The following is a 16,960-nucleotide window of genomic DNA, read 5'->3' as shown; positions in this document are numbered from 1 at the left end:
CACACACATCTGTAACGTATAGCCTACCTAGGGGGAAAATTAGCTTTATTTGTCATTCAAATATGACGATGAGGACCCCAACGATTGGCCTTCCTTTCCTTCTCAAACAAACTGCATCTTTAACAGCCCAAGTTTCAAAATTTCCCGGGGAAGAAACCCCCGGACCCCGTTAAAATAAAAGACTCAACATGCAGGGCTAAAGCCCCGGATCTTTTGCACTACTAGCGACGCGGACGCGCCGACGCCCCTGGACATGCATACTACACGCACAAAACTAACATTTTTATTTAAAACATTGTCTTACCTGCAAGCGACGCGCGAGCATCATCCCGCTGTCTCTTCTTTTTTCTTTTTTCCGCCCCCGACTCTTGGTGCCTTTTCGAGGCCATGTCTGAGGTCGGTGTCGGCCAAATTTGAAATTGATTGAAGCATAATTGAACAGACCACTGGGAGGTGGGGAAGGGGGGGCACCAGAGGGAGACTGGCACAGAGATTCACCTTTTTCTCGACTAATTTGGTCTAGGCCTATATTACTTTTGTATTGCTTTTGTATATTAACATGCTAGAAATATTTTATTTGTTATTTATACTAGTAGCCTATATTGTGATGATATTTTCACGACCCAGATTTTTTGGTGCCCCCCCCCAAGCACTTGGTGCCCTACGCGCAGTGCGTGATGTGCGTGTGCGGAGCGCCGGCCCTGTATCTCAGCCAACTATTGTCCTATCCTAACAAACCATACATCAATGGAAAGATCATTTATTCACAAAAACTGACCCTGGTCACTGGTTTAGTGCTCCAGGGTCACATATGTCCTGAATTAGGCCTATATGTGTCCTGCAGCCCTGTCAAAGCACAGTGCCCGATATGAAACAATTATCTGGGGAAATTATAATCAAACATGACTTAGTTACTAAATTTCTATTGCGTTCCATGTTGAAGGACTTTGTATTTTAACGTCCTTTTAAGGTTTGGATCATATTAAAAGAGTAATTTGTACATTAGTGGATTATTTTCTCAAAAGACTGTCACTCACAGCCGCTCGCATGTGTTTGGAGCACGAGCCGCAAGCAGCCCAAAATTAAACTGCTTAATCGGCCATCGATAGCTTTAATCGATTGTATCTCTTATCAACAATTAATCAATCGTTCAAAGACTGGGACAATAAATCGATGCATCGCGATTCATGGATCGATTCTGAGATCGTTGGAATGCATCGAGATTCTCTGTGGAATCGATTCTGAGCTTAGTTTTTAACCACACACTGAAATGCTCATGAAGAAGAGCGCTTGTGCGTTCGGTTGAGTCATGTAAGTGCTTAAATGTATTTGCACCTCGGCTTTTATGCTTTTATGATGTGAGATTAATGTAAACACAGCCCACTATGAACACCCTTGTAATTCGCGTCGACCTTCGACCGCTGATTATTTTGGGTTCAAGTGGTGTGTGTTTCAGGAACGGGAAACAAGCAGAGTATGGCTGTTTCTAAAGCATGCAGAGCTGTCTGCTGTTAAAAACTAAGCTCAGAATCCATTCCAGAGAGAATCATGATGCATTATCATAATCTCAGAATCAAATGCATGATAATTACTCGATTCGCGTTGCATCGATTTATTGTTCCAGCCCTAGCAGACACAAAGACATCTGGCCAGAGGAGAACTGAGCCTGGTTTCTCCCAAGGTTTTTCTCCATTTCACTTTAGCTGGAAAAGGACTCTTTGTTATTGTCCTCTTGCATTATTAACACTATCTTCCTGTTGGCACTGTAAAGCTACTTTGACACAATCGGTATAGTATGAAGCGCTATATATATATATAAAGGTGACTTGACTTGAGGTGTCTATGGGCTCGTACCTTGAGGAAGAGCGGACACTGATGCTGTGCTCGAGGACAGGACGCCCAGAACCAGTGCGGCAGGCCTTGGGCCGGAGCCGTGGACACCAGATACCCCAGAGCCAGTGGCTGCTGCTTCAGCTCTTCCGGAGCGTCCCGGGACAGCAGGCGTTCGCCCGGACCCTGCAAACACACACAGATTGACTGGAGCGTCCACAGCCAGACGTACGGGAGCGGAGCGAGCGCTCTGACCCACCCGTGGGTGCTGGAGGTGTGACCCGGAGCCCAGGCCGGACGGAGATCCGGGAGACGGAGCGGGAGACGGCTGCAGCGTTCCTGTCAGCAGCATCATGTCGTCGTGACCGATGTCGCTCTCCAGCTCGTCGGGGAAGGGCAAACCGAACATATCGTCTGCAGGACGCACAGAGAGACAGTCCTCACACTTATTCCGCATCTCAACTATATCTCATATGTGTCCCTGCAGCACAAAGCAGTCATGAGTAACACAGGTATATCTGTAGCAATAGCCAACAATACATTGTATGGATCAAAATTATACATTTCTCTTTTATGACAAAAATCATTAGGATATTAAGATCATGTTACATGAAGATATTTAGTAAATTTCCTACCGTAAATATATCAAAACTTAATTTTTGATTAGTAATATGCATTGCTAAGAACTTCATTTGAACAACTTTAAAGGAGATTTTCTCAATATTTAGATTTTTTTTGCTCCCTCAGATTCCAGATTTGCAAATAGTTGTATCTCAGACAAATATTGTCCTATCCTAACAAACCATACATCAATGGAAAGTCTATTTATTCAGTTTTCAGATTATGTATACATCTCAATTTAAAAAAACTGATGAATCAATTATGTTGCTGTCAAAGACTCGTCTAGACGCTGAACTTGTGACGGTTTTGTGTGGTTTTTGTCATATAATTGTGATTGTCTTTTGCTGATTTTTGTTTTTTAATAGGGATTTTTGTGACAAAGATTAGTCTTTTTTTAAGATATATAAAGGCTACTCTTGCGTTGTAAGAATAGCAGCGCCGCCTGCTGGTGACATTATGAAACATGCATGAATACAGACAGCTTTAGTTTATATTCATCATCTGTGTCTCAGTCTGAAAACAAATCAAAACCATGTTTACAATACAGCACCTACAATGTACAGCTAGTATAAATAACCCCAATAACAGTGTAAACTAAAGAGCATCTGTAAGGTGGCATGAATGATTGCCAGGGCTTGAGTTCATGGATTGAAGGTTAAGATCTGTTTGTTTACTGTGACGTTTGAGTGATTTGTTCTATATTTTATTGATCTTGATCATGTGTCTGTCTGTCTGTCTGTGTGTGTGTGTGAGAGAGGGAGAGAGGGAGAGAGAGAGTGTGTGTGTGTGTGTGTGTGTGAGAGAGAGAGAGAGAGAGAGAGAGAGAGTGTGTGTGTGTGTGTGTGTGTGAGAGAGAGAGAGAGAGAGAGAGAGAGAGAGAGAGAGTGTGTGTGTGTGTGTGTGTGTGAGAGAGAGAGAGAGAGTGTGTGTGTGTGTCTGTCTGTCTGTGTCTGTGTGTGTATGTGTTAGAGAGAGAGAGAGAGGGAGAGAGAGAGAGAGAGTGTGTGTGTGTGTGTGTGTGTGTGTGTGTGAGAGAGAGAGAGAGAGAGAGAGAGAGAGTGTGTGTGTCTGTCTGTCTGTGTCTGTGTGTGTACCGGGGTTGTCTTCGGCGGGGTAGGTGCTGGGGGGCACCTGTGTGGTGGAGGAGGTGGGAAACACTAGGATGTGTGTGCAGGAGGCGTCTTGAGGAGTGTTGAGCTGAGACGTCTGCAGGTTCAGAGCACTGCTGCGGCCGAACACTGAGCCCATCGTCAACGCATCTACACACACACACACACACACACACACACACACACACACGACAGTCTGCTTTATGATGTTCAAGTTCAATACACAAATTCAATGTTTACATAGCAATGGTCAAACAGAACAGAGCTAAACTACAGTGAACTCCTGACACTACAGTGTTCTTCTCACAGTATCGGTCCTTCCACTGCAGATAAACATGTGTGTGTCGGGCGATGATGAACTCTAATGAATAATGTTTGTTTAGTGTTGATCAATTGCTTCTGAAATAAATTATTAAAATAAAAAACAATGTAAATGTGTATGAAAAACCATTAGACTAATACTGAATGGTTATTAAAATACATGGTTTACTGTCTGGTTGACGAAAACAAATATCAACATGAATGCTATTCATATATGCCAGGGGTTCTGTGGGTCTAAAAAAGTCTTTATTCACTCTATTACAAATTAAAGCCTAAAATGTTTTCAATCTGAACAGAAAGTCTTAAATTCATGAAGTTGTGGCATTAAATGTTGCATACACTGCAAAAAAAAAAAAAAGTTGGGGAATGAAAACTTGTTTTTGAATTAATTCCCTTTGAATTAAATAGATTTTTGTTCTTGTTTTAATCAGAAACTCACTTCATTTTGATCAGTTTCTCAGAAAACAAGACTTCATATCTTCTGTCATTTTGTTCCTACAGTAAACATATCTGGATTAAAAAAATATTATTAATAATATTCTGGTGTAAATATTTACACCGGAAAGCAAAGACTTTTTATTTTTATTTTTTTTAGTAATTAAAAATGAAATAGAGATCTATTGAAAGTTTTATTTTTAAACTTTGAAGTGTTGCTTCTACAAGACATTTATATTTAGTGACCATATTAATGTATTGCGTTCCATTCAATTTATTCCTTACATTTTCTTTTCTTGGGCTTAAAAAAGTCTTCATAAAGTCTTACATTTGAGTTCATAAAGCCTACAGAAACCCTGTGTGTTACAGCGAACAGACAAGAAATTAGCGATGGGTCGTTCTTGAACAAATCTTGAATGTGACTCGGGAAGAGCGAGTCGTCTCGGGGAGTGATTCGTTCAGTCGCGCATGCGCAGCATCCTATAGGTTCTGCACTGAATTAGTTCACCTGTTTCGAGTCGTCGGATTTGAGTCATTCGTTCATCACGTGACAGCCTCATAAACTTAACCAATGCAGTCTAAGCCGGAAAGAGAATTGATTAGTTCATCTCCCGAGTCTTCAGGTTTGAGTTGTTTGTTCATCACGTGACAGCCCCATACACTTAACCAATGCAGTGGCAGTCTGAGGGAAAAAGATTTAATAATAATAATAACCAAGTCTTTAGTTTATTACATTTGTTACCACATTCAGTGTTGTGGAAAAGAACCATCATGACAGAAATTCACTATTTCTGTAAGAAATAAAAAGCTACAATTTGAGACCAGAAACGCATCACGTAACTGTAAGAGTAAATAATAATAATAATAATAATAATAACTATGCAGTCGTTTGTAAGGAAAGTTGTAAATTAACTAATTTCTCTATCCAATGCTGTCACGTGACAAAAGAACGAACGACTCGAAAGACTTGAGAGATGAACTAATCAATTCTCTTTCCGGCTCTGACTGCATATGTTTGATGAACGAACGACTCAAACCCGAAGACTTGTTAGATAAGAGGTGAGGTGAGCTAATCATAGACTAAAGACCCAGGTAAACAACAAATACATTTTTTTCTGTTTCTTATACCATTATAGTTTTGTATTGTTTGTAGTGTGATCAACGTTTGCATAAGTAGTTGATGTGTTAGGGAAGTAGCATGTAACATTTTAATTATATTTTGCTAAAATGAACGAAATGACTCGAAAAAAGATTTGTTCATTTTGCTGAACGAGACTCAAAGGTCCGAGTCAGTAAAATGATCCGAACTTCCCATCACTACAAAAAACAGAAAACTTCGGATCAGACGCTTCAGGCCCACTGCTCGTCATCACTGATTGGCTTATTTAAGAGCTCTGATTGGTCACTGCATTCGTGTGCTCACAGGCCTGTCTGTGATTGGCTACACTGCTCACTGCTGCAAAAACACGGCAATAGAAACATTCAGAAGCACATGCTGCACTTTCTGACACTTCTAACCCCAGAACAGCAGCAGCAGCTCAGACAGAAGAGCAGGCTTCACCTGGCATCACCACAAAAGATCCCTGCGGCTCCACAGAAACCAGGCAGGCGCTGAGAACAGACGGCGAATCAGCAGCGGACAGACCGCACACAAGACACGCCTCCCGCAGCTGTCGGCCAATCGAATGCAGCGAATGCTCGCCCAGCAGCACACTCCAGTCTGAGAGAGAGAGAAAGTATTACAGTGTTTTTCAGCTGCTTAAACACATTTTCAAAACATTGCCTCTTTTTTCCAAACTTTACACACAAATCCAAGAATTGCACACAAAACGCCTCACATCTCTTGCAAAATGAAGCACCACATTCAAAATATCACAAACACATCTCAAAAGCAAACATTTGCAAACACCTTTGCCATAATATTAGTTTTTTTCAGCTGCTTACACACAAAATCTTTACTTGTCACACAGTTTCTGAAAGCTGTCACTCAAACAGCAGAAGCACACACCAAATCTACAAAACCAGACACTAATTCTCAGACTTTGACTCAGTTTCATAAAACACTTTTTTCAAAACACAACACACAGTTCTCTGTAACACACAAATCTAACAGGAATTAATATTATGGCAAAGGTGTTTGCAAATGTTTGCGTTTGAGATGTGTTTGTGATATTTTGAAGAGATGTGAGGTGTTTTGCATTTTTTGTGTGCAATTCTTGGATTTGTGTGTAAAGTTTTGAAAAAAAGAGTCAAAGTTTTTGAAAATGTGTGTGAGCAGCTGAAACAAACTGTAATTCCTGTTAGATTTGTGTATGTTACATAGAGAATTGTGTGTTGTGTTTTGCAAAAATTGTTTTATGAGGCTGAGAATTAGTGTATTAGTGCAGATTTAGTGTGTGCTTCTGCTGTTTGAGTGTCAGCTTTCAGACACTGTGTGACAAGGAAAGATTTTGTGTGGATGCAGGGATTGTAGGTGGAGGGAGTGAATGTCCAGCGCTCTCTCCACCCTCAATACCACGACTGAGGTGCCCTTGAGCAAGACACCGAACCCCCAACTGCTCCCCGGGCGCTGCAGCATAAATGCTGCCCACTGCTCCGGGTGTGTGTTCACGGTGTGTGTGTGTTCACTGCTGTGTGTGTGTGTGTTCACTGCTGTGTGTGTGCACGTTGGATGGGTTAAATGCAGAGCACAAATTCCGAGTATGGGTCACCATACTTGGCCGTATGTCACTTCACTTTCTTTTTTTTTCACCTTTCAGTTCCCCGTGGCCCAGTCGTCCCAAACGACCAATCACAATCCTCCACGGCAGTGATGTCATCTGTATAACGCCCACACACCATTCCCATAACTTCTGGAGGCCAATTTTACGAGGAGAAACCTTGGGCCGCCGGGCTCTGCGAGTAAAGAGAGAAGAGGCTGTGTTTGTTTAAGACGGAACAGAAGGCAGGTGAGCTGGAGTGAACAGGCATTTTCCTATTTAGCTCCCAAACTCTGGAATAATTTACTGTGGCATTACAGATATTTTCTGTACTGCCCCTTTGTTTATTTAAATTTTTTCTATCACCGCCTTCCAAATGAAATGTATCTGCATTGGAAGCAGCACTAATTAAGAGGAGGAGTCAATGTGTATATACTGCGAGGTTCAGAGACTGGAGGGAAGTTCGTCTGACCAGTTACGTACCTTTTTGGAGGCAGTTCTTGCAGGTGAATCTTTCATTTTCGGAGTGTGCGAATCGTGGAGAGGCGGTGGTGCTACCTGTTTAGCCTGTTGCTAACGGGCATTTCTCTTGGACAGTGAATGCCTCTGTAAATTCTGGGATTGAACTGGAGTTTCGCACCATACTCCTAAAATCGGTGATTTGGAGCTGTAAAAAAGGAAGGGCCCAAGACCGGCTGCTGCCGCTGATGTTCCCGAGTCACTTTTAGCCACCCGTGCTGCCAGCTTGGCCAGTGTTCCCACTCATTACAGTCACCCATACACTCATTACACTCATTTCGGCATATTTAAAAAGTGTTGTTTTTGTTTTGCTCGATTATTTTTATTTATTTTTTTAAGTGGAATTGTGGTGCTTGGAGATTAAAAAAACTTGTCTAGAATATAATAATGTTACCTCATTAAAAACAAAGAAAGTTGCATTACTCTTCCTGTAGTGTGCATTTGTTTCGTCTTTATCTTGTTTGTATGTAGCGGATGGTTTTGTTTGTCTGTTGCTATCCGGGATGAAATTAATATAGAAATGTGGAACGTATAATATACTGGTCTGGCACCTGAACAACAATAACTGATTGTCTTTTTTTTTTTTGAGGCTTTCGGTCTGAGAGTCCAGAAAAGTCTGAGTGCATCCCTTGTTGTCAATAAGATGTGGTCTTGTGGTTAAGATTCAAGATTTTTATTCATCACATACACAATTATACAGAGTATAACCAGCAGTGAAATGTAGGTCAGGTCCGCTCCAAGGACAGTGCAATTATAAAGAATACAAATATTAAGAAAAAGAAAAGTAGAAAAAAATAAAAGAATAAAATTAAAATAAAAGATAAAAAATATAAATATAAATGTACAGGTCAGTATGTTGTTGACTTAAATAGTAATAAGAGGAATGTGCAAAAAAGTTGTACAGGGTATTTAAATAGCAGCAATATGAGGTAGAGGAAAATTATGAATAGCTTATTGATACGGTGATATTTACATGGAGTCAAGTGATGTTATGAGACAGAGTTAGAGTTTAGGAGCCTGATGGCCTGGGGGAAGAAGCTCCTCCTAAGTCTCTCAGTTTTTGCCATCAGGCTCCGGAAGCGCTTAGTGAATAGTCGGTTACCAGGGTGATTTGAGTCCTTGATTATTTTGACAGCTCTATTTTTGCAGCGTTTGAGGTAGATGTCCTGCAGAGAGGGGAGAGCAGACCCTGAGATGCGCTCAGCTAAGCGCACAACTCTCTGTAGTGCTTTGCAGTCCTGATTGGAGCTGTTTCCATACCACACTGAGATGCACTGAGTCAATACACTTTCTATGGTCCCTGAATAGAAAGTTTTCAGGATTGCTGGTGAGACCCTGAATTTCCTCAGCTGTCGCAGATGGTACAGTCTTTGCCTGGCTTTCTTAACCTGTGTTTGGATGTGTGTAGTCCAAGTCAGGTTCTCTGAGACCCTCTCCACAGGGGTCCCACTGATCATAAGAGGAGAGTAGGGCTGCTGCTGTTTCTTCCTAAAGTCCATGATCAGCTCTTTAGTTTTGCTCACATTCAGAGAGAGACAGTTGTCCTGGCACCATGATGTGAGACTCTCTATGCGCTCTCATCGTTGTTGGAGATGAGGCCCAGAACCACAGTATCATCAGCAAACTTGATAATAGATGTGGAGCTGTGAGAGGACACGCAGTCATGCGTGTAGAGAGAGTAGAGCAGGGGACTCAGGACACAGCCCTGTGGGGCTCCTATGTTCAGAGTGATGGAGTTTGAGGTGAACTGGCCAACTCTCACCACTTGAGGTCTGCCGGTGAGGAAGTCTTGAATCCAGTCACAGAGTGAGGAGTTTAGGCCGAGGTCTGTGAGTTTAGAAGCCAGCTTGATGGGGACTATAGTGTTGAAAGCTGAGCTAGAGTCAATGAATAGCAGCCTAACATAATTCCCATTGTTGCTGTCCAAGTGTGTGAGGGAAGAGTGGAGGACGTGAGAGATGGCATCATCAGTGGATCTATTTGGGCAATAGGCAAACTGAAGAGGGTCCAAAGTATCAGGGATGGAGGAGCAAATGTGGCTCTTTACAAGTCTTTCAAAAACCTTCGTGACTATAGATGTGAGGGCAACTGGGCGATAGTCATTCAGGCAAGAGGGTTTATTGTTCTTTGGCACTGGGATAATAGTGGATTTTTTGAATGAGGTGGGAACCACGGAGGTAGCAAGGGACTCATTAAAGATGGAAGTGAACAAACCAGCGAGCTGATCGGCGCAGGACCTCAGAACATGGCCAGTTATCCCATCAGGTCCGGCTGCTTTCCTGACGTTCACTTTCTTTAGCGCCCTCCGAACCTCATCCTCCGACACGGTGATTACAGGATCATCGCTGCTCTGCCTGCTGCTTTCTGACGCGCTGGACGGCAGAGTCGCGCCGCCGCCGTTGCAATCGAAGCGGCCGAAGAAGATGTTTAACTCATCGGCCAGCAACGGATCTGCTCTCACCTCCGCGGAGGATTTGTTTCCGAAGTCACAGATGGTCCTCAGTCCCTGCCACATCCGTCGAGAGTCATTGAGCTGGAAATGAGACTCAATTCTCTCTCTGTATCTGTGTTTGGCGGCTCTTACTGCGCGTCGGAGAGCATAGCATGATGCTTTGTACTCGCTCATATTCCCGGTCAGAAGAGCCTCATTGTAAGGTGCGTGTGTGTGTTAACCGCAGTGCGTGTGTTAACCGCAGCACGGCTTGTTCTGTCCACCCACGGTTTCTGATTGGAGAATGTCCGTATAGTTATTGTTTCTGTAGCTTGTTCGGTTAGTGTGTTTACAAAGCTCAATGCTACATCCATGAACTCGCTGACGTCAGAAGAACTCGCCCGGAACATGTCCCAGTCGACGTCATCAAGAGCCGCCTGCAGCATAGCCTCTGAGTGGGAGGACCAGCGCGTCACTACTCTCTGCACGGAGGATCCTGAACGAGCCTTTGTTTATATTCCGGTGTGAGGAAAATGGCGGCATGGTCCGACTTGCCAAAAGCCGGTAGCGAGCGGGCTTTGTAGGCATTCTTAAACTGAGTGTAGCAATGATCCAGTGTATTTGGTCCTCTAGTTGGACAGGATAGATGTTGATGAAAGTTCGGCATGACCTGCTCGAGGTTAGCTTTGTTAAAGTCTCCTGTGATGATAAAGGCAGCGTCAGGATGTTTGTTAATGTGGCCGTTGAGCACATCATGAAGCTTAGACAAAGCCAAGCCGGTGTCTGCCTGTGGTGGAATGTACACAGCAGTAACAATGATTGATGAAAACTCCCGGGGCAGATAAAATGGGCGGCAAGTAATGGAAAGATGTTTCAGATGAGGCTAGCAGGAACGCGACAGAATGGAGATATTCCTGGGATCACACCATTTCTTGTTAATCATGAAAACTCCACCCCTGGATTTACCGGCCTCTGCTGTTCTGTCCATCCGTAAAACAGAGAAGTTATCACTTGGCATTACAGTAGGACTCTGCGTCATCATGCGGGTGACCAGGGTTCAGTTCCCGCTTCAGATATTTTTTTTTGGTAACACTTTATTTTGATAGTCCACTTTAGACATTCGACTAAAAGTAAGTAACTTTGCAACTACATGTCAACTAGCAGTCATTAGAGTATTAGTAGACTGTCTGCTTAATAACTTCTAGCACTTTATTTTGATGGATCCACAACATACAACATACTGAGTATTAGAAACTTGTAAGTATATGTCAACTTATTCTACTAACCCTAAACCTACCCTACTGAGAGTTAGTAGACATGTAGTTGCAAATTAATGAGAATTAGTTGACATGTAGTTGACACATAGTTACAAAGTTACTTATAGTTAGTAGAATGTCTAAAGTGGACTATCGAAATAAAGTGTAACCTTTTTTTGGTTGTTTGTTTAACCTTTGTTATATTTTGGGACAAGACAACCTCCGTTACACTACCTAACACTGTTCGGGAAGCAGACACACACTGTCAGTTTAAATCTAGATTAAAAACGCATCTCTTTAACCTGGCGTACACATAACACTAATACGCTTCTAATATTCAAATCCGTTAAAGGATCGTTAGACTGCATTACTTAGGTCAACCTTAACCGGGAACACTTGCCGCAACACACAATGTACTCGTTACATCGTAAGAAGAATGGCCACGGCAGTCACCCGATCCAGACTGTATCCAGATCAGAAGGTGGATCAGCACCCAGAGATAACCTCTACAGCCCTGAACGTCAGCGGAGATCAGGACACCTAGATGAGCCCCAGAGACAGATCCCCAGTGAAGACCTTGTCACTTAGACGGCCATCGGGACAAGACCACAGGAACCAGATGAGTCCTCTGCACAATCTGACTTTGCTGCAGTTGGAACAAACTACTGGTTCATCTGGCCAGGGGAGAACTGGCCCCCCGACTGAGCCTGGTTTCTCCCAAGGTTTTTTTCTCCATTCTGTCACCGATGGAGTTTTGGTTCCTTGCCGCTGTCGCCTCTGGCTTGCTTAGATGGGGACATTTAATTTCCAGCAATATCGTCGACTTGATTGCACAGATACTAATTCAACTGAACTGAACTGAGCTGGACGATGACATCATTGAATTCAATAATTAAATGCCTTTAACTGAAAATTGAGTGTTTAATCTTGTAATTTTGCATTATTGACACACTGTTTTCCTATTTAATACTGTAAAGCTGCTTTGACACAATCTGTCTTGTTAAAAGCGATATATATATATAAAAAGGTAACTTGACTTGACTCACCTGTTGGGCAGGTGGATGTTGATGACGCAGGTCTCCAGTAGCTCGCCCTGCTGATCCGTGCAGGAGCCCAGGATCCAGCGCTGGTCGTGAGACAGACAGTATCCCACGAACAGAACGTTACAGCGCGAGGGAGCGTCCCAACACACGTCGCCCGCCTCGGCCGGTTTGCTGCACCACGGAGCCAGGATGAAGGCAGGAGAGTACAGACGCGTCACACTGGGGCTCTGTAACACACACACCAGACATCACTCACTATGAGAAAACACTAAGAATACAAATGACATGAACCCACATAACATACACTATATTGCCAAAAGTATTGGGTCACCCCCTTCTAATGAACAGGTTTGACTACTTTAGTAATAGTTTAAGCATATAATGATATTCTAGGGAATTGTTTGCTTCTAATTTTATAGCAACAGTTTGGAGAGAACCCTTTTCTATTCTAACATGACAGTGCCTCTGTGTATAAGGCACGGTTCAAAAAGACATGATTGATTCAGTCAGTGTGGAAGAGCTTGACTGGTCTGCAGAAAGCAAAGTCCTAATCTCAGCTGAACACCTCTGGTGTGACTTTATATGCAGACCTTGAGCCAAAAACTCATCACCAAACACCAATGACTTGTATAGGGGTACAGTCATTTTAGACACTTTCAAAACTGTTGCAACAGAGATGGAAATACAGTTTTTAAATAAGTGAATTATGCTTCCATCTTTGTTGCCAGTTTTGGAAGTGCCTTCTTCTGTTCTAAAGAAGGGGTGTCCCAATACTTTTGTCCATTTTTTGTTCATTGGTGTTTGGTGATGAGTTTTCGGCTCAAGGTCTGCATTTAAAGTCACACCAGAGGTGTTCAACTGGGATTAGGACTTTGCTTTATGCAGACCAGTCAAGTTCTTCCACACTTGACTCTTCCACAGGACATTTTATTTATTTTTGAACCTTGCCTTATAGACAGAGACACTGTCATGTTAGAATAGAAAAGGGTTCTGTCCAAACTGTTGCAATAAAATTAGATGCACACAATTCCCTAGAATATCATTATATGCTTAAACATTAAGATTTGTACTCATGGAAATTACTAAAGTAGTCAAACCTGTTCATTAGAAGGGGGTGCCAATACTTTTGGCAATATAGTGTATGTGACCATGGACCAAAACCAGTCATAAGGATCAATTTCTCAAAATTGAGATTTATACATCATCTGAAAGCTGAATAAATAATCTTTCCATTGATGTATGGTTTGTTATGAGAGGACAATATTTGTCTGAGATATAACTATACGAAAATCTGGAATCTGAGGGTGCAAAAAAATCTAAAAATCACCTTTAAAGTTGTCCAAATGAAGCTCTTAGCAATGCATATTACTAATCAAAAATGAAGTTTTGATATAATTACGGTAGGAAATTTGCAAAATATCTTCATGGAACATGATCTTTACTTAATATCCTAATTATTTTTGGCATAAAAGAGAAATTGATAATTTTGACCCATACAATGTATTGTTGGCTATTGCTACAAATATACCCCAGCGAATTAAGACTGGTTTTGTGCTCCAGAGTCACATATACAGTCAAACCAAGTTCAAGTTCATTTTATTTGTATAGCACATTTATAACAGCCTCTCGGCTGACCAAAGTGCTTTACAGGAGAGGAAATTATAAAAACATACACAGAAAACAAGCCAGATAAAAAGAACAATCCATTTTAAAATTACAGTAAAACAGCAATCAATACACCAAGGAAAACAAGTAGGTTTTTAGCAGGGACTTAAAAACAGACAGGGAAGGGGCCATTCTAATCTCTACGCTTAAGCCTAACATGTGGAACTACCAACAAAGCCTGGTCGCAAGATCTTAGGCTTCTAGATGGAGTGTATAAATGAAGGAGTTCAGAGAGGTAGACAGGAGCTAGGTTACGTAAAGATTTATACACAAAGAGTAGAATTATGAAGTCTATTCTCTGATGAACCGGCAGCCAGAGAAGAGATCTGAGAATAGGAGTGATGTGTTCATGTTTGCATCGCTTCAGAAGAAGTCTGGCCGCAGCGTTTTGGACTAACTGAAGACGTGCAATTTGCGATTTAGATATTCTGCAATATAAAGAATTGCAGTAATCTAGCTGAGATGTGACAAACGCATGAACAGCCATTTCTACAGTTTTTGGAGTGAGAAAGTCTATGATTTTAGATAGTAGACGAAACTGGAACCGATAACGGAAGAGATATGTTTATCGAATTTTAAATGCTGGTCGACAAGAACACCTAGGTTACGCACCTGTGGTGATCTAAAAACAGATAAACAGTCCAAATCGGGCGCGTATATACTGAGAACTCTCATTAGAACCAAAAACAATTACTTCGGTCTTGTCTTCATTTAGGAAGAGGAAATTTTGGGCGAGCCATGATTTAACCTCCTCTAAACATTGCAGAAGAGAGGTAATCACTGCGGAATTGTCTCTTTTGATTGGTAGATAGATTTGAGTATCGTCTGTGTAGAAATGAAATGACATACCATGTTTACGTAGAATAGAGCCCAAAGGCAGTCAAACCAAAATGTATTCAGACACCTTCAACATTTCTCACATTATTCACTATAGTTTAGAAAATGCTAATAAGATATGACGAGAACTCAGAGTTAAACTGTGTCAGAACAAATTGATCTTGATAATGTCAGATAACTTTGATAGAAAGGTGTGTAATGAATTGGGTTGAATAGCTGTCAGAGGTTAAATTTAAGAACACAATTAGATAAAACCAATTTAGCTCAACCAATCAATGCTTCATTCTGCAATTAAAGAAAAACACTTCAGCAAAACATGTTTAGGTCAAAGTGTCTGAATCATTTTGGTTCCATATTTTCATCAATTTTACTGCTAGTCCACTGTGTGAAGAAGTTTTGGGTATAATATGTCATAGTTTACTTTATTTTACTTTACATAAATGAACTATAGTGTCATGCACACACTAGTAAAAAAATATCAAAAGTTATATCTGGTGTCTGAATAATTGTTGGTTTGACTGTAAATACACTCTTAAATCAAGATGAATTACTAGATAAGCAAAAAGATATTTAGTCTCATTTCCTGGGGGAAAAAAATCTAAATTAAGTGCATTTTGCTGAATATAAGTAAAATTATCTGCCAGAGGGGCAAGTAAAATATTCTTAAAACAAGATTATTTTACTTATCGCACTGGCTGATACATTTACTTATTTTAAGCCAAATGCACTTCATTTAATTTCTTTCCCCTGGAAACAAGACTAAAAATCTTGTGTCATTTTGCTTATTTAGCAAATTCATTTTAAATTAACTCTTTCCCCGCCAGCGTTTTTGAAAAATGTTGCCAACCACCACCAGCGTTTTTGCTGATTTTCACTAAAATTTCATGGCCCCCAGATTATTTTGTTGTATTATTTCAAACCAAAAAATCAGTTTCATTCTAGCTTCATGCATTTCATGCATTCATAAAAAAAAAAGCAACATTTTGGTCAAAAAGCTGAGAAAATCAAATTTTTATCAAATACTACATCTCAAATACTATATTCAGTAATATGATCAAAGCAAAGATGCAGGAGATCATGGTCTTCCATCAGCATCCCAAAGCTTGCTCAGGCATTTAACACTTTCTGTATCAACACTTCACTCTGTAACATTATGCAGTTTTCATTTATATGCGTTAGTTAGTGTTGATGATCGCATTATTTTTCATATGCATATGCTCATATATGAGATCGCTCGTTTCTGCGGCTTTCTGGTCTGTGTTTTTGATCATCACTTTCTAGACTCATTCAGGAGATGCGTAATAGCGCCCTCTAGCATATAACAGTAGAAACACAGAAAATTCCGTGTTTGCAGGGAAACAGTTAAGACATTTTAGATATTTTGACTAGAAACAAGACAAAAATACTAAGTACGATGAGCCTTTTTTTGCAGTGCACATCCAGTGCAGACCCAGTATAATCAAGCTTGACCTCGGGGCTCCTGAGCGCTGCCTGGGCCATGGACGCGGGGCCGAATCCAGTGAGGGACCTGATGCCCGTCTGTCTGGGAAACATGCGGCGGCTCTGTGAGTATGTGGAGAAGGCCAGCGATCGCAGGAGCTGCAGGAATTCGGGAATCTCTCCGCCTGCCGGCTGCAACAGATGCTGACACGGCAACACCTGCAAACCAGAGTTAACCGCTGATGCACCACTAATGATTCATGAAATGCTCGTTAGGATGGACCTGTCCTGACCTGCAGCACCAGTGCAGACTGAATGCTCTCGGGAAGCGCGCTCAGCATCTCTGTGTAGCAGCGCAGCAGCGCTAGAAGCCATACGATCTTCTCCCTGCCCTCTTTGGCCCCTGGCCCCACTCCCGGACACAGGAAGGGATCCACCACATAAAGCACGATGGCTGGCAGGTGGGCGTGGCTATCCGCTGACTCCGCCCCTGTTGGAATGCCAATACGGTCCCTCTCTGCCGAGCTAAAATAACAATGACATTAATCACCAACTGCAATCATTAGTAACTAACAATAGCAATGAATAAGGATAACTGGATGATAATGATATTCATGAGTTGAATGATTATATACATAATTGTAAATTGTACATTACACTTTATTCTCTGTTCACTTGAAACGGATTCTGATGAACATTTTGAAAAATGTGCAACTTTGGGTTTTTCATCGGTAGATTCTTAAACAATTGAGCC

The 16,960-nt window shown here is 41.6% G+C and overlaps 1 protein-coding gene across 1 annotated transcript in view; it reads right to left on the bottom strand.

The window, feature by feature from the left end:
• Positions 1–16,960, bottom strand: part of LOC306869533 (mediator of RNA polymerase II transcription subunit 13-like) — a gene marked incomplete at its 5' end in the record, with an annotated part of 102,165 nt that overhangs the window by 10,932 nt on the left and 74,273 nt on the right. The window contains 8 exon segments of the mRNA XM_079416286.1: positions 1,855–2,016; positions 2,090–2,244; positions 3,546–3,710; positions 5,878–6,036; positions 7,069–7,211; positions 12,268–12,491; positions 16,237–16,425; positions 16,500–16,731. Coding sequence (XP_079272412.1) covers positions 1,855–2,016; positions 2,090–2,244; positions 3,546–3,710; positions 5,878–6,036; positions 7,069–7,211; positions 12,268–12,491; positions 16,237–16,425; positions 16,500–16,731 — 1,429 coding nt within the window.

The sequence above is a fragment of the Barbus barbus genome, assembly GCF_936440315.1.
Source record: "Barbus barbus genome assembly, chromosome: 5".
In the NCBI taxonomy this organism is placed as follows: Eukaryota; Metazoa; Chordata; class Actinopteri; order Cypriniformes; family Cyprinidae; genus Barbus; species Barbus barbus.
Note: the sequence above shows the minus strand (reverse complement) of the source record. Positions and strands in the feature narration are given on the sequence as shown.